Source organism: Carica papaya, chromosome 1 (assembly GCF_054855325.1).
Source record: "Carica papaya isolate Zhongbai chromosome 1, ASM5485532v1, whole genome shotgun sequence".
NCBI lineage: Eukaryota > Viridiplantae > Streptophyta > Magnoliopsida > Brassicales > Caricaceae > Carica > Carica papaya.
The window spans coordinates 8,904,333-8,928,669 of record NC_142309.1 but is presented as its reverse complement, the minus strand read 5'-3'; the positions used below and the strand labels follow the sequence as shown (position 1 = coordinate 8,928,669).

At 35.9% G+C, this 24,337-nt stretch overlaps 1 protein-coding gene across 1 annotated transcript in view; it reads left to right on the top strand.

Annotated features, from left to right (window-relative positions):
* EMB2757 (Transducin/WD40 repeat-like superfamily protein) overlaps nt 1-24,337 on the top strand; it is a 48,516-nt gene that overhangs the window by 16,159 nt on the left and 8,020 nt on the right. The window contains exons 9-11 of the mRNA XM_088218371.1: nt 10,728-10,794; nt 11,399-11,481; nt 19,088-19,179. Coding sequence (XP_088074497.1) covers nt 10,728-10,794; nt 11,399-11,481; nt 19,088-19,179 — 242 coding nt within the window. The remainder of the gene's footprint in view (nt 1-10,727; nt 10,795-11,398; nt 11,482-19,087; nt 19,180-24,337) is intronic.

Here is a 24,337-nt window from a genome sequence, read left to right as displayed (position 1 = left end):
TTAGAAATTTTTAAATAAATTTTCTGGTTTTACTGAATTAGAGAAAAAATGTTTTTTCTTCTCATTAAACAGATGGTGATTGATTTTGGTGTTATATATCACATGAAAGATAATTCTAATATTTTTTCTAGTTTCTAACTACACAAAGCACATTTTCCTGTAACCATTGCTAATGGGTCGATCTATAACATTGTGAGTTTCAGGACCACAAAATCAATTTCATCTATTACCCTGTTATCTGTATTAAGTTTATCTAAATTTGTCTTCAATCTGATTTCTGTGAGTAAATTGACTAAAAATTTGAATTGTTGTATTATATTTTTTTCTAATCAGTATGTTTTTCAAGATCTTACGTTAAAACAAATTATTGGTAAAAAAAGTATATCAAATGGTGTTTGCATTTTTGATACCTTGGTGCCTCAATCAGTTGCCTACTTTATTGTTATCTCTCTATTTGAAACATATTGTCACTTAGGACATCTTTTTCTATTTGTATTGAAAAAGTTATGTTCTTAGTTTCATGACATACTTTTACTGGATTGCGACTCGTGTCGGTTTGTAAAATATTGCTGTAGTCCGTAAGCTCTAATGATCAATAGATAAGCTGAGTAGGTTTTAAGTATTTTTATTAGTTTTGTAGATGATTTTTTTCGAATGATTTACATATATTTTATGAAGAATTGTTTTGAAGTATTTTTTCATTTTTGTACTAAAGTCAAGACATAATTTAATATTTCTATACATGTATTGAGAAATGATAATGTTAAAGAATATATGTCAGACTCATTTTAGAACTATATGACTCAACACGAGATGCTTCATCAATTCTTGTGTGTTGATATACCATTTTAAAATGCAATTGCTAAAAGAAAGAACATACATTTACTTGAGACTGTTTGAGTTCTCTTGTTCCAAATGCAAGTCCTTAAACAATTATGCGCTGATGCTGTTTCTACGGCATGTTTCTTGATTAGTCGTATGTCATTTACATTATTTGATGGAGATGCTCATTACCATTTTTTTTTTCAAACAAGTTTTTATTTCCGATGCAAATTAAGATATTTGTTAGCATCCGTTATGTTCGAGATGTGCGACCTAATGTGACAAAATTAAATTCAAAGGTCTTGAAATGTGTACTTTTTAATATATTTTCACAGACAGAAAGGATACTTTATTGATCTCAATAAATATTTGGTATCAACTGATGTAGTTTTTTAAGATAATTTACCGTTTTTTTCCTCATTGTTTAAGTCTACAAGTCAGAGGGCGGACTGTAGAATTACTTTCAGTGTTTTTCTTTTACTGTTTATTTTTTCCTTTATTGACAACTTGGCATTGTAACGAAATGCTTACTGTCATTTTCTATTTTTTCCCTTCCACTAGGGAAGGTTGTTAGTTTTTGTCATTTTCTCCTTCTTTTGCCTATAAAATGTGTCTGATCATCGATGAATAAAAATAGAGTAAAAAGAGAATTATTTCTTACTCTCAAATTCTTCATGGTATCAGAGCATACCTGATCCAAATTCTTCAGCATCCTTTTTGCATTCAATAGGTAATGGATGAGCAGACCTCTTCTCCGTCCGAAGTCCTTTTGGGCTCCCACCTTTCGGTGCCTGACTGCCTTACTCTTGCTGATCAGGCTCCCTCTTTTGTTACTGGCCATCGACTAAATGGCAGTAACCATCTTCAATGGTCGTTCTCGGTGTTAATGTTCATCCGAGGGAAAGGCTGAGGTGAATACCTTACTGGAGAGCTCTCACCTCCTCCCGCGAACGATCCAAATACTCAGACATGGAAAGTAAAGAATAATCTTGTTATATCTTGGTTGGTGAACTCAATGACCATCGAGATTGGAGAAAATTTTCTCCTTTATGAGACTGCGCATGATATCTGGGTCGCAGCTCGTGAGTTCTACTCCACTCGCGATAACACTTCCACCATCTTCGAAATCGAAACAAGTCTTCACGACCTGCACCAAGGAGGAAAAACGGTAATTCAATATTATAATTTTCTTACTCGAAAATGGCAGCAACTTGACGTTTTTGAGGAACATGCTTGGAGCTGCCCAGAGGTTGCTAGGAGATTTGGAAACATCGTGGAATAGAAACGAATCTCCAAATTCCTCTTCGGACTGAACAAATACCTCGACGAGGTAAGAGGACGCATCCTTGGAACCAAACCTCTCCCGAACATTAGAGAGGTGTTCTCTGAGGTGCGATGCGAAGAAAGCAGAAAGAAAGTGATGATGGTTGACTCGCAACTCAATCCCAACCTTGCTGAAAGCACATCTCTCTCACCCGAGACTGGTGCAGCCCTCACAAGTCGGGTGACTGAGCGGAAGGGATGGCCATGGTGCGAATACTGTAAAAGGCTGGGACACGTTTGTGGAAGATGCTGGAAGCTTCACGGGAAACCAGCTGAAAAGGAATCGACTGAGAAGAAGAAGACACCGAAGCTGAAAATGGAGGAAATTCATCGGGGCAATTTTGTCTCAACAGAGGAGGAATTAATTGCAGTTGTTCCTACCGAAAGCTCCCTATTTAGTCCCGAACAAATCAGCCTCCTCCAAAAAATATTTTCTCCCAATATGGTTCTCGGTAATGCTTCCACAGCTCATAAAGGTAATTTTTCTGGTTTTTCAACTTATTCCACAAAAAAAGGAATATAGATTATTGACTCAGGTGCTTCCGATCATATAACCGGGGATATCTCACTATTCAAGGAATATAGTAAGTGCAGAAGTAAATTCTCAGTTAAAATTATTGATGGCTCTAGCTCCCAGGTCGAAGGAATATGAATAATTGCACTGACATCCAAGTTAATTTTGTACTCTGTGCTATATGTTCCAAACTTATATTGCAATCTCCTGTCAATAAGTAAACTATCACATGATTTGAATTGTTAAACTATGTGAATTTCAGGACTTGGACTCGGGGAAGACGATTGGCAATGCTAGTATGGATTTGGGTCTTTATCTACAGCAAGCTGACAGCTCTTTTCTTAATAAACAAACTCATCATGCAGTATGTACTAATTCTGAATCTGTATACAATTTAAATATGTAATGCCCTATCATGTTATGACATTACCGTTTGGGACATCCTAATTTCATGTACTTGAAAAAACTATTTCTTGCTTTGTTTCGAAATAAAAATTCAACTTCCTTTCAATGTGAAGTATGTTAACTATCCAAACATATTCGAAATTCATTTCTCAGTTCAATTTACAAACTCACAAAATCCTTTTCATTAATCCATAGTGATGTATGGGGTCCCTATCGGGTCACTAATATTACCGAAACAAAATGATTTGTATCTTTTGTTGATGATCACATTAGAATTATTTGAATTTTTCTCATGAAAGGCAAATATGAAGTTGGCCAAATTTTTAAAAAATTTCACATTATGATTCTAAATTAATTTCACACAAAAATTCAAGTAGTGAGATAAGACAATGGGTGTGAATACTTTGAAATCACTTTGAGTCAAATGAGTGTGAATACTTTGAAATTACTTTGAGCCAATATTTTTTTGACCACGGCATTATCCATCAAAGTTCCTGTGTTAATACCCTACAACAAAATGACATAACTGAACGAAAAAACAGATACATTCTTGAAGTAGCCCGATCAATCATGTTCACTACCCAGATTCCAAAATTTCTTTAGGGAGAGGCTGTTCTCACCATTGCATACTTAATAAACCGCATGCCCTTCTGAACTCTCTCATTTCGAACACCCTATGATATCCTCCTCAGGGACTTTCCGCAATCTCATATTCTTCGTATCATTCCCTAGAAAGTTTTTGGTTGTTCAGTCTATGTTCATGTTCATACTCACCTTAGGGGTAAACTTGGCCCACGGGCTATTAAATGTGTTTTTGTTGGATATTCACCTAGTCAAAAAGGATACAAATGTTTTTGTTCCAAAACTCGTCGTTTCTACAACACTATGGATGTTATTTTTTTTGAAAATCAGTCATTCTATCCCACTATTGATATTCAGGGGGAGAATCCTAATCGGGAATATCAAGTATGAGATATAAGTACACCACCTCTCACCTCTCACCTCTCTTCCCCTCACTATTCCCGAGTTCTCATCAAATTTTCCTGAAACCAGTATCAAAGAGTCTGAACCTGAACCTATGCCTACTACTGTTAACAAAGAGTTACGTGTTTATACTAGAAGACACAAAACTCTAGTTAATAATGATTCTGAACCAACTACACATTGTCATGAGTCTATTCCAGTTCCAAACAGTAAGAACACATCAGGTAATGAATTTTCAGGCACAATTTCTGACACTGTTACCATTATTAATCATGATACTGAGTTACCTATTGTTTTGCGGAAAGGAGCTCGATCTTGTACTAGACACCCTATACAGGATTACATTTCATTCAACAACTTGTCTTCAAAGTATCATGCATATGTAAGTAAACTTAATGACAGCTCCACTGAACCTAAAACAATTCATGAAGTCTTTGCATTGCCAATGTGAAGAGGTGCTATTCAAGAAGAGATTAGGTCTCTGGAAAAGAATAAGACTTGTGAACTGACAGAGCTTCCACCAAGAAAACATAAAGTTGGGTGCAAATGAGTATTCACTGTAAAATACAATCCTGATGAAAGTATGAATCGGTACAAAACTCGTCAAGTAGCTAAAGACTTCACTCAGTCCTACGTGATAGACTATCAGGAGACAATTCGCCCTAGTTGCTACGCACAACACTATCCAGATATTACTCTCTCTTGTCTCTAATCTTGATTGGCCCCTCTGTCAACTTGACGTAAAGAATGCATTTCTCAATGGAGATTTAGAAGAAGAGGTATATAAGAAAGTTTCTCCAAGCCTTGAGATCACATATGAAACTCACAAGGTATGCAAACTTAGAAAGGCACTCTATGGTCTAAAACAATCTTCGAGAGATTTGGTAAAACAGATTTACCAAAGCAGTTAAACATATGGGCTATGAGTAATGTCAGTCTGATCATACTTTGTTTGTCAAGAATAGTGCCTCTGGTAAAAAAGCTATCATAATTGTGTATGTTGATGATATTATTTTAACAGGTGATAACATAGAGGAAATTCAGAAACTCAAAACTTTTCTTGCCACGAAATTTGAGATAAAAGATCTTGGAGCACTAAAGTATTTTCTGGGAATGGAATTTGTTCGTTCTAAAAAGGAGATATCTGTGTCACAATAGAAATATGTTCTTGACCTGCTTAAAAAAACAAGGATGTTCAGGTGTAAACCAGCAGAAACATCCATGGAAACGATTACAAAAGTTGGATTTAAAAATGGCAAGCCAATTGATAAATAAAGATATCAGAGACTTGTGAGCAAACTTATCTATCTCGCTCATACTAGAGCTGAAATTGGTTTTGCTGTAAGTACTGTAAGTCAATTCATGAACCAACTTACTGATGTTTATATGAATATGGTATATCGGATCTTAAGATACCTTAAGAAGATTTCAGGACAAGAACTATTTTTCCAGAAAACAATGAACAAAAATATTGAAATCTACACAGATGCTGATTGGGCGGGTTATAGAACTGACATAAGATCTACTTTTGGGTACTGTACTTACATTTGAGAAAACTTAGTCACTTGGCGGAGTAAAAAACAATCTGTTGTCTCACGAAATAGTGCAGAAGCTGAATTTCGGTCCCTTGCTCATGGAATATATGAGGGAATTTGGTTAAAAAGAGTTCCAATGGAAATGAAATTCTCGGTTACTACTCCCATGAAAGTATGGTGCGACAATCAATCAACAATCAACATAGCTAAAAATCCTATACATCATGATCGAACTAAACACGTGGAGATAGATAGACACTTCATTAGGGAGAAGATTGAAGATCAAACCATTACAATACTCCATGTTCCTACTAGTCAGTAAACTGCAGATATTTTAACAAAAACACTTCCCAAAGGACTTTTCAACGAATTGATATCCAATCTAGACTTACTAAGCATTTATATAACCTAGATTGAGGGGGAGTGTAGAATTACTTTAAGTGTTTTCCTTTTACTGTTTATTTTTTCCTTCATTGGCAACCTGGCATTGTAACAAAATGCTTCCTGCCATTTTCTGTTTTTTCCCTTCCACTAGGGAAGGTTGTTAGTTTTTGTTTTTTTCTCCTTCTTTTGCCTATAAAATGTGTCTGATCATCGATGAATAAAAATAGAATAAAAAAATAATTATTTCTTACTCTCAAATTCTTCAGATGAGTGACTCATCTGTTTCACAATAAGTGCCTCTACTGACCAAACATATAATAGTATTTCTTCAGATAATGTGCCTCTAGCCTTACTTGAGCAATTTGATAATAGTGTTAATGTGCCTTTGACCCAAGTACCACCACTAATTGTTCATGTTTATTTCAAAGGATAATAGATTAATGATATATATCTTGCACTAGGTCCGTACTCATCTGATTCTGTCTTACAGGATCTTGATCTTCCCATTGAATTTCATAAAGGTAAATGTCACTGCACCATTCCTAAGTCAATTTATTCAATTGCTAATTATACTTCATATGACCATCTGTTTTACTCGTCTACTTTCATTGCTTTTACAGATTTAATTTACATACCCAAAATAGTTAAAGAAATTTTTAATCATTATGGTTGGTATAATGTAATGCTTGAGGAGATAAATGTTCTCGATGAAAATGATACTTGCGATTTAGTGGATTTACCCTAAGGAAAAAGGTTTGTGGAGTGCAAATGAGTCTTTTGAGTGAAAATAAACCCAAATGACTTGGTAGCAAGATTTAAAACCAGACTTGTAGTAAAAGACTATGCTCAGACTTATGGAGTTGATTATTCTGATACATTTTCTCCAGTGGCCAAATTTACTTATGTTCATTTATTCATCTTTTGTTGCGGCATCTTAAAACTGTCCCTTACACCAGTTGGATATCAAGAACGCATTCCTTCATGGTGATCTTTTATAAAAAATGTATATGGATCAACCACTTGGATTTGTTGCTCATAGGAAATATGGGAAAGTCTGTCATTTGAAGAAATTTTTGTACGGTTTGAAGTAGAGTTCCCGTGCGTGGTTTGAAAAATTTAATGAAGTAGCTTTGAAATTCGAGATGAAGAAGAGCAAGTGTGATCACTCGATTTTTATAAACAGTTAGCAGCTAATCTTAAACTTCTTGTTGTTTATGTTGATGAGATTGTCATTACAGGAGATAATTGTGCATGAATATCCTCTCTCAAATCATTCTTACATACCAATTTTCACATCAAAGACTTGAGTCAATTAAAATATTTCTTGAGAGTAGAAGTAATAAGAAACAAGAAAGATAATTTCTTGTCTCAAAAGAAGTATGTACTTGATTTACTTACAGAAACTGAAGAATTGTTTCTGCACTTGATTTACTCTCTCAAATCATTCTTACATACTAAGTTTCACACCAAAAACTTGAGTAAGTTAAAATATGTTTTGAGAGTAGAAGTAACAAGAAGAAATAAAGACATTTTCTTGTCTCATAAAAAGTATGTACTTGATTTACTTATAGAAACTGAAAAATTGAGAGCTAAATTATGTAACACACCAATTGTACCAAATTAGACCTTACTAAAGTTGATGGTTGATGATCTGGAAAGGTACAGACGATTAGTTGAGAAACTAAATTATCTCACAGTGACTCGTTTAGATATTACATATCCTGTCAGTGTTGTTAAACAATTTATATTTGCACCTACAGTCAAACATTGGAAAGTTTTGGAACAGATTTTATGCTACCTAAATTGTGATATAGGATTTGGTATATTGTTTAACAATCATCGACACACTCACATTAAATGTTTTACAGATGCTGATTGGGTTGAATTTAAAATTGATAAAAGATCCACAGATTATTGTGTTTTCGTTAGTTGGAATCTAATATTATAGAGGAGTAAGAAGCAGATTGTTTTATCCCAGTCCAGTGTAGAGTCTGAATACAGAGGCATGACCTAATCCACATGTGAAATCTTGTGGATACAACATCTCTTAGTGGAAGTGAGTTTGAATCTTATATTACTTGCAAAACTCTGGTGTGATAATCAAAATACCTGTTATATGTCTAAATCCGATGTACCATAAAAGAACCAAATATATCGAGATTAATTATCACTTCATTCGTGAGAAAATTCAATAGAACTTGATAGAAAACCAGTTATGTGAAAATATAGAAATAATTAGGTGATATATTCACAAAGACTTTGAATGGAACCCGAATTGAATATTTTCGTAATAAGCTGGGTATGATTAATATATATGTTTCAGCTTAAGGGAGAGTATTAGAATATTACAAAATATGTTACGGAATATTCTTATATAATTATTTGTTGATTTTTTAGCATTAATAGGGTGATTTATGTTTTCATATATAGATCACTCTTCTATGTATATATATTCCTAATCCTATGTAATGAAATACAAAAATTATTCAGTATTTTTTTTCCCCTAATCCTTTACACGCTTCACTATTAGTTTCCACGTTTTCTTGTTAAAGGATTTTTTTGGTACATTTGGAGAAGAATTGTTTTGTTCTGGTAGGCCTACAGAGTGAGATTCTGGCAAGATAAATGGTGCAGAGGGGAATGTCTTATGTCCAGGTTTCCTATGATTTTTGCTATTGCATAAGATAAGAATCTACCTATTGAGGATGCTTTCAGGGGTGCCAATAGTTGGGAATGGGCAGTGGTGGTGAATAGATACTTGCAAGACTGGAAGGTGGCTGAGTATGAAATTTACTTTAGCTCATGGCCACCGTCCACCTCAACAATAAGAGTGATATGACGATATGGAATCTGAAGGAAAATGGTGACTTCTCTGTCAATTTACAAGCACTTGGATGGATACGAGGAGATGGGGTGCAGATTTTCCTTCTTAGACCATTTGGAAGGCACATTCCCCCATGAATTTCTTTCTTTGTTTGGGAAGCGGTTAACGAATGCATTCTGACCATTTGATAATTTGATGAAAAGAGGGAAAATCTTGGTGAACAGATGCTTACTTTACAAAAGCACTACAGAGACCAACAACCACATTCTACTCTGATGTCATGTCCGCTCTCTTATAATCTGTGGATCATGGTCTGTAGTCTTATGGGTATCAATTGGCTATGGTGGGCTTGGTGAAAACGGGTTAATGGCTTGGGAGAGTCTTAGTAGGAACAACATATTTGCTCGCTAATTTTATTGTCTATTTTTTGGGTTATTTGGAAGGAGAAAAACAATAGAGCTTTTGAAAGTAAGGAAGATTATATTGTGAATATTTAAAATAAGTGGTTTCATTATTTTGGATCAATTATTTTGAGATGTAATCTTTATAGAATGGAGGATTTTGTGGTCATTATAAATATGTTTATTGACATATAAATTTTTTGTATATGGATGACACTCTCATGGCATTTACTTAATATACGTATCTTATACTTTTTATTTAAAAAAAAAAAAACTCGATTGGTTGAATTGATTCATTTGGATCAAATTAAGAACTCTTTTTTATTGATTTCACTTTGCTTGAGAATTTTTTGGATCTAGAACTCTCATTCACACTGGATTATACTATTTTTTACTTAAGAGTGATAGTTTCTTTTTTTCTTTTAAAAAAGAGTGACAATATTTTTACTTGGTACTCACTCATCTTCATGAGTTGTAGACTACACCAATGACTTCCTTTATACAACCACAGACCATAGGTCAATGGCATTAAGGTACAGCTGAATATTCAGGAGATAATTGTGCTTATCTCAAGTTCAAAGACTAATTTGTGTCACTGTTATGATATATCTCCCATGCTTGACAAGGAATTAACCCTCATATAAGGAATCTAAGTGCGCAAGCTCAGTGAGTTCATTTTAAGAGCACCTAGCACTTGTTCTTGCAACGAATAGCAAGTGATCAATAGTCTACCAATCTAAAGTGCATCACAAATGTTCTAAGTTCGTGATCCTACAACTAATAGAATTGTGTCTTAGTAACTAGGTCTCAATTATTGTGACTCCGTCACAATTTCAATTTCCATTTCCGAAGTCTTATGAACCTTAATCAGGTTAGAATTGAATGCGTTCAGTTAAATGAGCAGTTCATGATAAAAGTGACATGTTGCCTTTATTACTAATCGTGGTGACCTTTACATCAACCAATAATTGAGATTATGACACCGATCAATCTATTAGGTGATTGACACAAGTGAATATTACTAAGGCTCACGTCCTTCAACACTTGTGCTGCCAAAATTTTGGTAGTAGTGGCTAGAACCCAAATAGTATAGTTTTGATTTTAGATAATTTGCAAAACAAGATTTCTCTCTATATATTATTTTGGTTTCAAATATTCCTTATGATAATTGATAGATGAAAAGTTTTTGAGCTCTTTCTACATTTAAATTATTAGGTGACTGAATGAAGCAATTACATGAGATCTTAATTCTTGAAGTAGTTGCAAGGCATGGTGATGTTGGATATTGATTGCAAAGAATTCATGTGGAAATGTTCAAGCACTTCCTGAAGTCTATCCGTCAAGAGAAAATGGCATATAATTTAGTGCTTAAGAAATGGCATGTAATTAAGTTCAGCAGATGTATACTAGAGAAATATAAAAAAGTGAATAAACCATGCAGATATGTTTCAAATTTCAGACTGCTTCGAAGTGAAAGCTAAAATTAATGGTGTTTAGTTTCAAACCTTAAGTGTGTGTTTTTTTTTTTTGGCCAGGAATGTGCATGGCAGTTCAATTATTTCTACCATCCGAATCGCAAGGTTTCCTAAATACCTTGGCTGGGTAGGTTCTGTTTCATCCCCTCAAGCAACTGATCATGGAATTGGCTATTATGTACGACATAAAATTAAGCAAAGCCATGCTAAATTTTGGAAATCTCTATTTCTTCCAGATCAGTTGGCATGAATAGTCTGTTCTATTCTGAAATTGTGCTTGAGGTTGTCTACTGATTGTGGATTTGTATCAGGAGAATTGGTTAAGTGAAATTTGCATGGATTGCTTGATGATAAATGTTTGTTTTAGGGAATGAGATTATTCCTGTTGGCTCCTACCAGAGTATGTGGGAGATGTCTTTCAATTTGATACCAAAACTTTTTTGGTATCAGCTTATTTGTCAAAACATGCCATGAAAATATTGGATAAATCCTTGGAAAGGTTGGAAAAACTGGAGAAATTATCTATGTTCTTTTGTTCCACCACAAATTGCAAAATGCTTTATGATCTAAATTAAGATTACTCCTTGCATGAGTTTTTAGAATGGAAGAAGATAAGTATACAGTTTTTCTTGTCTCTGAAACATATCTACTAATTGTTTATCTTTGACTCTTCCAGAACCAGTTCAGTTACCATGGTAATTCTTTTTTCTTTTTTCTTTTGCTTGTGGCAGTTACGAGGATGGTTCCATGCTTTTGTGGGATATCCGAAATCCAGGGGTTCCTGTAACTTCTGTAAAGTTTCATTTGGAGCCAGGTGTGTGACCTATTGCATTCTGCTTCTTTTGCATTCTTTTTCCTCTTCCTTTTTTCCTGCTGAAATTAGGTCTGGTTCATTGCAATATAGGACAAAACTAGAGTTTTCTAAATGGTTTAAGTTGCTTATTTTATATTTATTTCAGTTATTTTTCTCCTATTTTTGGGTAGTTAGTGTATAGGTTTATTGTTCTCAGGAAACAACTGTAGATTAGGAAACTACTTATACTTATTTTTTTTAGGATTCTATTTTCTTTTTGGTTTGGTTTGCTTGCGTAAAGTCTACCTAGGACTGGCCTATATGTAATGGAGAGGAAAAAAGTGTCGAAGAATGAATTGTGTATTTCATTGAGTTACGATCCTGTACAAGTGAATAGTAACAACAAAAGAAAATACTGTTAATTACAAGGATTACAAATATTCGAGGTATCTTATCCTTCAAGCTAGTGAACATGTATTATTCAATCCCAACTTGTACTATTTTTTGAAATATAGGATTACTTAATCCTTTAGTCAAAACATCAGTATGTTGTGAAGTGGTTGGCGTGTGTGGAGTATATATCAACCTATTGTCTAGTTTCTCTTTGATAAAGTGTTTGTTTACTTTTATGTGTTTAGTTCTATCATATTGTATTGGATTGTGAGAAAAATTAATTGTTGACTTAATTCGCAATAGACAAAGTTAGGGAAATCATAGCATTTCATTATTGTATATAGATGACATGATGACATAATTGTTATAGGGAATGATAACCTAAGAAAAAAAGGAGATTGTTTAAACACTCTACTGCGACAATAAGGTTATTGAAAACTCTAAGAAACAAGGTTAATGAAAACTCTTACCTCAGGAAAAAAAGAGGCAAGAACTTCCGTAGAACTGAGAAATTCTAATACCTGAGATGATAATCGGTCTATAAGGTAGGTTGCCTAACACAACTTCCCCTAGTATTGTTTAGAAATATGGTTTTGAGATAAAAAAGCTCAAGTAGTGGCAAGCAATTTGGCTGTTTTTCCATTGTACTACTCTATTTTATTGTGGAGTGTAAACATAGGAAGACCCATGAACAATTTCTTCCTTTTGAAAGAAGGAAGGATAATTTCTGGTTAAAGTAATCTTGAGCACTATCGATTTTGAAACTTTTAATTTTTGCTCCGAGTTGTGTATGGATCATAGCATAAAACTGGGAAAGAATATGATTAAATCATCTTTGACTTAATAAAGAAAGCCAAGTTACCCGAGTATAATCATCAATAAAGGAGAGAAAAATTAAGCCCCTGAAATATTAGGAATATTTAAAGAACTCTAAATGTCATATAAATCAACGTACAAGGAAAATTACAATTTTTATTGTTAGAAGGAAAAATTACATGTCAGTGCTTTGCTAGTTCACATACGTTGCAATGTAATTTTTCGTTATGAGAATCAAAAAAGCAAAGAAGGAAACATGATATTGAGAATAGAGAAAGAAGGGTGTCATAGTTTTATGCAACACAGTCTTAGTTTGTCTACTGTACTGGTGGAGAGGGCGATACGTAGTATCTCATACCCTCGTCCCAAGTCTCAGCAAATCCCAATATCCTTCTCGGGGATTGATCCTGATATTTACAGTAAGAAGGAGAAAAAGTCAATTCATAGTTAAGGTCTTGGGATAACTGAGTTACTTATATAATATGTATGCGTAATTGAGGAACATGAAGTATATTAATAAGAGTAAGGTGAGAGATTAGTTTTATGTTTCTCACTCTTATTATTGTGGTAAGTGAATCATCAGTAATGACAATTTTCTCATTGCTGGAACATGGAGTATATGTATTAAAAAATTTAGATGTGTTTGTCTTCTGGCTGGTAGCTCCCAAATCCATAATTCATGACATAAGAAAAAGTTTCTCTGAGGTTTCCTAGAATATATGTATTAAGACCATGTTTGTCTTCTTATTGCTGGAAGGCATAAAGGTGGTAGACGATGGTGTGGAATGGTGCTCTTAATGGGCCTTGCAGAACAATCAAAAATTCAGTAAGCTGATGGGAGTCACTCTTAAGGTATAGAAGATCTCTCATATCTTTTCTTTACTGAAATTGAAAAAAGAAAAATGTTGAAGAAAAAAAAGGGGGTTTTACAAAAAAGGGAAGAAAAAACAGTGGTGTCATTCCGAGAGAGTTGAAAAGGCTGGAGAGCTCAATCAATTATGATGATCGAAGGAAGGAAGATAAGAACTTGGGAGGAGGGGGAATGAAGCTGTTGTGCCAATGATTAGAACAGTGGTTTCCTAGAATGTTAGGGGAATCAATAACCAATGCAAAAGATTAATCATTCGGGGATGTCTGTAAAAATGGAAGCCTGTTGTGGTGTGCCTGCAAGAAATGAAATTGGAGAACTGTTATGAGAAAGTGGTTCACAGTCTATGGGGAATCAAGAATGTGGGCTGGTGTGCCATTTCTCTAAGGGATTGGCTGGTAGGGTGATTATTATGTGGAGGGAGGACTTGTGAAGAGGTGCTGGAAAGGGAGTGTACTTTATCTTGTCTTTTCAAGAACAAGGGGGAGTTAAATGGGCTCTGATGGGGTCTATTGTAAGGGGGAGCAGAGAGAAGAAAGAAACCTTATGGGTTTAACTGGAAGCATGCAGAGGCAAATGGGGTGGAAACTGGGTTGTGGGAGGTGACTTTAACATGGTCTTGAGAAGAGGGGAGCAAAGTGGCAATTCTTTCTTGGCATCTGAAGCTAATGATTTCAAAGAAGTGATGGATAGACTGGATATGATTGATCTTCTGCTTTTGGGAGGACAATGGACTTGGTCCAATAATAAAAGCCTCTCAAGGATTGATCGATTTTTTATCTCGGCTTTTTTTTTTGGTTCAACTTGCTGGAGTACTCCAAAAAACGCTGCCTCACCCCACATCAGACCATTTTCCAACTGTCTTGAGACAGAGGGCATCCAATGGGGACCCATTCCTTTTAGATTGGATAGCAGGTGGCTAAAAGAAGAGAAATCCCGGGCTTTAGCGGAAGAGAAGTGGAGAAGAAGTGTCATTCAAGCTATCCCAGCTACAGACTCGCATACAAATTAAAAGAGTTAAAGAAAGAGATCAAATGATGGGCTTAAAGATGAGGAGTGTGCAAAGAGGGAATATCTGAAATTATAGTTGGCTTCTATCCTAAAGGGGGAGGAATCCTCTTGGAGGCAGAAGTCAAGGGATAAATGGCTTGAGGAAGGTGATTGTAATACCAAATATTTCTATGCATTGGCAACTCATAGAAGATGTTGCAATTTTATAGATGAGATTTGGTGTGAGGGTAAAAAGTTCTCGGGCAACAAAGAATTGAGGGAGGCGGCTAGAAATTATTTCTCCAAGCTCTATGATGAGGAGTTTAGCTGTTGGCCTAAGCTAGATGACCTTCAATTCAATAGATTATTAGATGCTAGTAACCAGTTATTAGAAGTAGAGTTTTCAGTGGATGAGGTTGCTGATTGTCTGAAATCCTGTAATGGTAATAAATCTCCTGGACCCGATGGCTTCAATATGAAATTTCTACAAAACTTTTGGTACTTGATTGAAGATGATGTAATGGGCATCTTTAAGGAATTGCATACTTCGGGCAAGTTTGTTAGGTCTCTCAATTCCACTTTTCTTGTTCTCGTTCTCGGTCCTAAAAAGAAAGGATCTAAAAAGTTCAAAGAATTCAGACCAATAAGGTTGGTGGATTGCATTTACAAGCTAATAGCTAAAATATTGGCTATGAGGCTTTCTAGGGTACTTGGGGAAGTTATTGGGGAGTGTCAATATGCCTTTGTGGAGGGAAGACAGATCATAGATGCTGCAATGGCAGCAAATAAGGCTGTTGATGACCTTATGGCTAGAAGCAAGGATGGCCTCTTATGTAAGTTGGATATGAAGAAAACTTATGATCATGTGAGTAGGAATTTTGTTGAAGACATGTTAAAAAGAATGTGTTTTGGACAGAAATGGTAAAGTTGGATGAAATTATGCATCTCTACCACATCGTTTGTTGTCTTGGTAAATGGAGGGCCGTCTGAGTTCTTCAAGGCCACCAAAGGTTTAAGATAAGGGGATCTCCTGTCTCCTTTGTTATTTATTATTGTTATGGAGGCTCTCAACAGGCTGTTATGCAAGGCTAAGGAATTCCAGCTTGTGAAAAGGGTCTCGGTTGGCAGAAAGGACCATATAACTGAGGTTTCTCATTTATTCTTCACTGACGATACATTAATTTTCTGCCAGCCTGATGTGAGGAACCTTTTGAATCTGAGATGTGTGTTGTTATGCTTCCAGGCTGTCTCTGGATTAAAAATTAATTCGGAAAAATCTGAATTGGTTAGAATTGGTGGTAATGGTGATGCGAGTTTGTTTGCTAAAGTGATGGGGTACAAAGCGGTCAAGCTTCCTATCAAGTATCTTGGGATTCCACTAGGTGCTAAATATAAAGATTCAGTCTCTTGGAAGCTGGTGATTGAGTTGTTTGAGAAGAGGCTTACAGGTTGGAAGCGGAATTTCCTTTCTAAAGGTGGTAGATTTACCTTAATCAAAAGTACAATGGCCAACCGCCCCATTTACTCTCTCTCAACTCTAACAATCCTGATAAAAATTGCCAAGCCGATTCTTTTGGGGGGATGATGATGGGAAGCATAAATTTCACCTAGTAAATTGGGAGGATCTTTAAAAGCCTTTCTTGTTAGGTGGACTTGGAATTAGATCCATGGTGAAAATGAATAAACCTCTTTAAGTTAAATGACTTTGGAGATACTTGACTGAGGAGAATAGATTGTGGAAAAGAATTGTGGATTCTCGGTGGGGTGATCCTCTGCTGGACAGTGGGGGTTTCAGGTTCTCTAACTCACAATGGTTGGGGTCTGTGGAAAAGATTTTGATGCAATGACCCCGTTTCCAACAGTGTATTAGGTGGAAACTTGGGAGAGATAATAAAATCAGATTTTGGCTTGATGATTGGCTTGGTGAGGGCTGTCTTATAAGTAGATTTCCGAGAATTTACGGCATTGCACAGTTTAGGAATATGCTGGTTGAGGATGCTTACCAGGTTCTTAATGATAATATTGAATGGTCCATCAATGTGTCTAGAAATTTTAATAACTGAGAAATCAGTGATTATAAAGACGTGTTAAATATTTTAGCATCACAGCAGGTCAAGCTTTCGTCGGATCATATCTGTTAACTCTTGGAGAAGAAAGAAATTTTCACTGTCAGTTCTTCTTATAGATTTTTGGTTGATGGTGCAGCTGGTGGGTTTTAAAATTTTCCCTGGAAGCAAATCTGAAAAACCAGGGCTCTGCATGTTGCTTTTTTTGCCTGGGAGGCATCCTAGGAGAAAATTCTAACTCCGCACAAACTTAGATCCAGGGGTCTGATTTTAGTGAATGGTTGTCATCTCTGTTTGGAGGTTGAGGAATCATGCAATCACCTTCTGCTGTGGTGTCCCACTACGTACAACCTATGGTGCACGGTATATGGGCTTTTGGGGGTTAACTGGGTTGTGGCAGGCTCTATCTGTGGAAAATTTTGGGCGTGGGAAGGCCTAAGTATAAAAAGAAATATAGCTAATTTAATTCCATTGAGTGTTTTGGGTTTGTTGGAAAGAGAGAAATGGTAAAGCTTTTGAGGGTAAAAAATGTGGGTTGAATAGAGTAAGAGATAGATGGATTTATTATTTCGGTACAATTTTGTCAGGTGATAACATTATTAGAGATATAGATTTTGAGAACATCATTGACTCATTAACTCTTTTGTAAATCTTTGTACATGAGCAATAGCCCCCCGTTCTTGATACCTTGTTAATATATACATCATACTTTTTATCTTAAAAAGAAAAAAAAGTTTCTCTAAAACATTTAAACAATGAAAAATAGAGTGTACCTGAATGTACCAAGAGTCTATTACCTTTGAGTTTTTCCAAGCACTTGAGTCGTGTCCTCAGGCATTCAATTTCTGTTTTAAAATCACTAGGGTCTGGAGTTTTTCCTTCTCCCTATGGATGGATAATATGTGTTTGTCCTTGAGTATTTTGAGAATTGTTCTTGTATCCCCACACTTTCTTGGAGGTACTAGGCTTCTCGTGCAACTTTCAATATTTTTCTTTGGTGTGTTTAGGTTTCTTGCAGAAGGTACATCAAAGATTGTTCTCTATTTTTTCCGCTAGAGGATGAGTTGTTGGTGGGACTCGACTCTTTTGCCTGTTGGTGTGGTTCAGGGCTTCTGAAAATCAGGACCAAATTGTAATTGAAGCGGGATTCTAGCATGATCCCTCTCTTCCTTTCTTCTACAATAACAATAAAGATTTCCTCATTTTGCAATGATAGTTCTTCATTTCTCAAGATTTGTACTATGACTTCATCAAATTCTGGGTTTAGTCCTGCTATAAACTAGTTTTTTATGAACTGCTTTAGGCAGACTTCATCTTTATTACACTCCATAATAAGGAGCAGTACTGGTCCAATTCTTGCCACCAATTCTTTAACATGTTAGGATACTCAGAGACCGACCTGTTTTCTTACTTGGTGGAACATATTTTGACGGTAAGGTATTGGGTCGTATCGTTGGTTCTATTCGGTCTCTCTGACTGCATCCTGTACCTCTTTTGCAGTCTGACAACATGGAATTCCAGAGCTAGGTCATGATCATTGAGGGTTTTTTTTTTTTTTTCCTACTAAGCATCAAAAGTTAGATCTCCTAATTTTAGTCTGGTGCCAAGAAGGTTGCTGATTTTTTTTTTCGTTGAGAATGGTCCAGATCAATTGTGACTAAGTTAAATAATCTTTCCTAATGAAATGATAAGCTGTTTGGGTTGACGGATATTCACCATTAGTTTCTGATGGATTTCGCAAATGGAAATTTATTCCAGTAAATTGGGATGTAACCCTTGACATATTTGAAGAATTTTAGGGCAATTAAGGCGGAATGAAGAAGCTACATGAATGATACCAACTGGACAGGATGCTGCACAGCTAAATGTGGAGCGGAGAGGAGTGGGCGGGTGGTCTGTGTGGTTGATGTGGCTGGCCGGTAGCTGGTGGAGCAACCATGTCTGTAGCGGCTCAGCAGCAGAGGCGGCACACAGCTGAGCAGTTACAGGAGGGGTGGTGTATGCAGGAGGGTTCACAGCATGTGGTTTGCATCATGCCAATGCAAGAGAGGAAGCTGCGGCTTATGGCTCGGTTGCTAGTGTTGTTGGTGATGGAGGCTTGTCTTGGCTGCTGGTGACCGGTGGCTGGTGGTGGTTGATGGCTAGATTATGGTGATCAGTTATGAAGGCTGGCCCCTTCTTTTAGGGTTTTCTTATTTAAGTAATGAAAATCAAATAGGATTTCTAAAAGAATATACGATCTTCTTTTAACTTAAGGCTCAAGTAAATTACAAATATACCCTATATACTAATGAAACTCTAATGTGCACTTCTTAACACAATTTTTAGTTTGTAATTTTTCGGAGTTACAACAATCATAGCGAAGAATTTCTCATTGTTTTCCTGGTTCTCAGAAGAATCAAGCAGCTGCTTGATTATTATTTTTTGGGTACTATTTCCACTCTCTCAAAATCTCAGTGCAGCTGCTATGACACACTCTGTCTTCTCTCTGCAGTTCTAAGTCTCTGTGTTGATGGGTCATTGAGAGGAGGTGTTTCAGGAGCGGCAGATGACAAAATTGTGATGTATAATTTTAATCACTCAATGGTAATAGCCTTGGCCTTTCTTTTCTTTCTTTTATTTTTTTATTTTTTTATTTTTTTGGAGTTCTAATGGCTGTTGCCTCCAAGTCCATCGCATGGTTGGTCTCCTTTTGGAGTTTTAGAAATTTCCTTTTGGATTTGAACAATGGTAAAGCCAGTACAAGAATAATGCATTTACACAGAACGCATCCATTTTGACATTTATATAATTATTTTATAAAATTGAATACTGGTTTTTGTTTAGGAATTAAGTAGACTGGTGCAGTTATAACCATTCTTGATGTAATCCTTTCCTAATTCAGTTCCTTTTTTAACTCAACAAAATATGGCGATAATTCTGTTGATCTTCTTTCTCCTGACTACCATCATTTTTCCTTTCTACCTCTTCTTCCTTCTTCTCTTTTCGACTTTGGTACTGGTGCAAATATCTTTCATTCAAGATGTTCGGTGGAATTAAAAAGAAACTAAATTTCTTGAATATTGGGAAAGAGCATATACCAATATATAACTGCTACAAAAAGAAAAAAATGGGAAGCTAATTACAGCAAGTCAAATCAAATCAAGTCTACACATCAGTGGAATTCCCTAACTGGTATCCCATAATTTTTAGAAAGATTGATTTCCTAATCTTGAGGCAGAAGATTGAGGAGTCTTCTAACACTCCCCTGAAGCTGGTGAATATATATTTTTCATTCCCAGCTTAGAGATAAGCCTTTAGAATGTTGCACTTACTATTCAATCTATATGTTGTCCAACATTTTTGGAGCTCTCTCACCGGTTTATTGATGAGAACTTCTCTAGTCTGGCTAGTGTGTCATATTTGGTATTTTATCATCTTCTCGCTAGAGTGGCATACAGGATCTCCCCCTACAAGGATGGCCAGTGGGTCATATTGGGTTTTTATCATCTTCTCGCTACAATGGCATACAGGGTCTCCCCTACAGGGATCCAGCAACAGAGAGATCTTGCAAAGATCCAACAGTCAAGGCTACATGTAGACAGAGAATTTGACTCCAATGAGGCTGCCAACGATGAGGTTCGCCGCTAGTTGTGCAACGATGGAGGCCGTGAGGAAAAGACGATGTAAACAAAGGGGATAATACACAGGGGTCAGGTTTTGCACACATGGATATACGTAGAGAGTATGCACACCCTAAGAGGAATGCATGTTACAGGGACTTCACAGGAGGGACACGTGAGCAGAGGAACACACTGATTTCAAGAACAAAATCCATGGTAACTGAAATAAGGTTGGGAATGCCTTTGTTTTTTTTTTTTTTACTTAATAGAAAAAAAAGGGAATAAACGACAAGAAAGGCTGAGAGAAATCTACAAAAGATCCTAGGTTTTCAACAGCATGTGGAATTTAGAAAGAAATTGAAATCCTTGGAGATTGAGAAACTACATACATATGGATATGTATAGCTGTTATAAAGAGAATGAATAGGAAAATAATTACATTAAATTAAATCAAATCTTCATATAGGTGGAATTTCGTCACTAATTATCCCATAGTTTTAAGAAGACATTTCCTAATACTAAGATAGAAGATTGTGGTATTTTTCAACTTGTTCCTGGAGAATTATATGGATTATATAAGTTATAACAGGATTCGAGAAGGACTTGTCATGAGTGAGTCTTCTCCAATGAAGGTTGCTTCTCTGAACCAGCTTGGCTGGTCGGTGTAACCATGCTGTACATGCTAAGAAAATTGCTTTTGGTTGAACAAAAGCTTGTGACATATTGTTGGAAGGTGAGGTTCGGGGTATTCTATGCATTATGAAAATGTATTTCGTAATCATTTTTCATTGTTTTTCTTTGATATTGAGATTTGATGATTCTTCAAGGGATTTTATGAAGTTTTGGACAAAGGCACACTAAATGTGAAGTTAGTGGTACAAGACTGGGTACCGGACTCTAAACCTTGTCATTAGGAAGAAAAAAAAATCTAGGTAGATTCATGGAGTTAAGGGAACAAAGTAGGAGCAATAGGAGGCATATGTTGTCTCTAGAGGAACAAAGGCAGATGATGGTTTGGTTATGGTATGCGTACTCGATGGGTTTGAATCAAAGAGGAAGGGTTAATGGCAATTGTGGGTGACCCAGTATGTTCTAACAAGGAGGAAGAAGACCATCATGTGGCTATCCCTTGCATAGATCAATAATATGGATATAATAGTAGGGAGCATGCTGGTAGTGCAGGTAGGCGTTCATGGTTGAGGTTATGGCAATGAACCTCCCTACCTTTTCCGCAAAGTGTTGGTTTTACAGCAAATCGTGTTGGCCATTTTTGGATCCTTTTACTCTTTCTAACTTTTGTGGGCCCCCTAATCCCAAGCCAAGCTCTCAAGAGAAGCCAAATAGAAGTGACTAGCTGTTATAGCCCCAACTTATGGGTCTCGTTATGGGATGATGAACTCAAAAATCAGTAAGTATTAAAGGCTGTTTTTTTGTTTTTCTTTCTTTATCTATTTTGCACTAAGTGTGTGGGCTCATTAAGAAGAACTTAATGATCTCTTAGTAAGGAAAGTGCTCAACTTGTGGTAGAAAATTTTTCATACATACCCTTGTTTAGAGACAGCATTCCATATTTCTTACATAAAGGAGAAGGCATTTATTTTCTGGAAGTTTCTTCTTACCCAGAATTTAGTTACTACCTTGATCTTAATCTAGACTTATTTTTACATAAGACTTACATAACACTACTAATATAACACATTTATAAAAAATTAAGTATAGATATAAATAATTAATTATTCTCAGAGCTACTAAATTTAAATTAATTATTTTGCATAATTATAAGACCTCTTGCTCTTTCTTCTTCCACTGTTATGGCTTAATTTGTGATAAGGCCTGAGTTATTATCATCAATAGACTGACTTCCTGGGTCCACATCCTTCTGTAAGTTCAAATTTCAAGAAGAGAAATGAACAACTGCTTTGAACTTGGGCAAGCTAGCTACATCAAGTGGGAAAGTGGGGAAGGATGCTTCCACCAGCTTGTTTGGAACCAGTTGACTTTTTGAGTATATTATTTCTTCCACTCCCAATCTCTCCTGGTTTCATTCGTTGAACTCGTGGCACAACCTCTCTGCCTCTTTATTGAAAACTCTCTCAATCTTTTGTCTTATATTAGGAAATTAATCTTCTTAAAAATATGGGATATCAGTTAGGAAATCCTACTAATATGAGGATTTGATTCACTGTAATTAGTTTACTATTTTTTCTCTTTGTGAAGACTATATATACCCATGTATATGCTTCCTTCTAATATATAAGAAATTCAATCTTCGTAACTTACACATGGTATTAGAGTCGTAGGCTCTTTTGTGCTCTTATGTTTTCATTAAGAAGTTTAACCTCGTTTTCTTGAAGCGAAGCTGCTCCTGCACGTCTTCATCCTAGTGCACAATTGTGCTCCCTGCAATACCTATATATGCTAAAGTTGGCTCCATATTTTGCAGAACTAACATTCTGTCATTTTGGATATATGTTGTAAGTGTGGTTATTTAATTTATAGATAGCTTAACAGATCTTCACCTTTATGTAGTCTATAAGAGACATATTATGTAAAGGCTAATATTGGCAAAGGAATTCTATTTAAAAAGAATACTAAATTAGCTCTTAGAATATACACTGATTTAAATTATGTAGGTCCACCAGTTGATAGGCAGTAGTATACTAGGGATTATTGTCCTTTTTTTGCGGGCAATTTTGTGGCCTAGAGGAGTAGGAAGCAAACTATGGTTGCTAGATCAAATGCAGGAGCATAATTTAGAGCAATAACATAGAAGTCTATGATTATTATGGCTCGAGATAATGTAGGAGATATAAGGATTTAATGGGAAGAGTCGATGAAATTATTTTGCAACAATAAATGTCCCATTGGAATTGCTCACAGTCTTGTGCAAAATGATAAAATGAAGTACATTGAAGTAGATAGATCCTTCATAAAAGAAAGTTCAGATATTGGTTGATTTGTACCCCGTACATCTTAGTTAATGCTTGACTTGTAGATGTACTAACCAAAGGACTTTAGTGGTGTAACGTTCTAAGGTGGGTATGAAAGATGCATATCACCAGCTTTAGGAGAGTGTTGAAAAATCCCCCAAACTTCTGTCTTAATATTAGGAAATTAATCTTTCTAAAAACATAGGAACTGCTAAAGGAATTCCGTAGATATGGAGTTTTGACTTGATTTAGTTTGATTCTTTTATTAGTTTTTTTTTTCTGCGTAACAGATAAAGATACACATGTATATGCTCTTTCTCAGTATATAAGAAACTCAGTTTCTCTCTAAATTCCAAAGTCAACTCTGCTTCATTTGGAGCTCTTCGGGGTAAAGGTGGAGAAGACATCATAGAGGTAAATTTTTGAATGGGTGTTAAAGGCTGTTACCTTCTAATCCAGTGTTTTAATCAAAATGGATCTTAAATAAGATGAGGTTTATTGTGAGATTCAAAAGACTTGAAAAGCCAAGAGATTGATTTATTAAGGTGGGATCTTTGGGAAGAGTGGACATAAGAGGCTTAGGGGGGGAGGGGGGAGACAATGGGTGTGTTTACTCCAAGTTGTATGCTAAAATTGGTGACAAAGCTTGATGGGCTTGATTTTGCCAAAATGGGTGATGCTCAAGTGCTCTTTTAGGAAGGAGGAAATTATGTGATGACCTTTGTTGTTGTGAGGGTGATAAAAAACCTAGTTCATATGGTTTCTTCTAGCCTTCCTTCTTCATATTGTTGCGTGTTTGAAGAGTTCGCATAGTCCGAAAGTTTGTTACTAGCCTCCACACGTCCTTGGTGCTTTTCTGAAGGTAGAATGGTGTTTGGTCTTAAGTACTTTAGACCTTTAAAATTAGTAGGGTCTATTTACAAGCTCATAGCTAAAGTGTCGGCTAGAAAATTGATTTAGGTGGTTGGTAACGTGGTGTGGAAAGTCCTGTAGGAGTAAAGTTTACCGCTAAAATCTCATTATAGCTACTTTGTGGCAAAGGATGAGACCTTGGACTGTTCCCTTGGAAACAAGTGCAGAAATGGAGAAGTCAACCCTCTAAATTGCTTTCTTCACGATGGAAGCAACATGTGAAGGGATCATAACTATCAGCAACCATTGTAGAGAGGTAGAATTTTTGTAACCAGTGTTTCTTTTGTCAGTATGACGCTG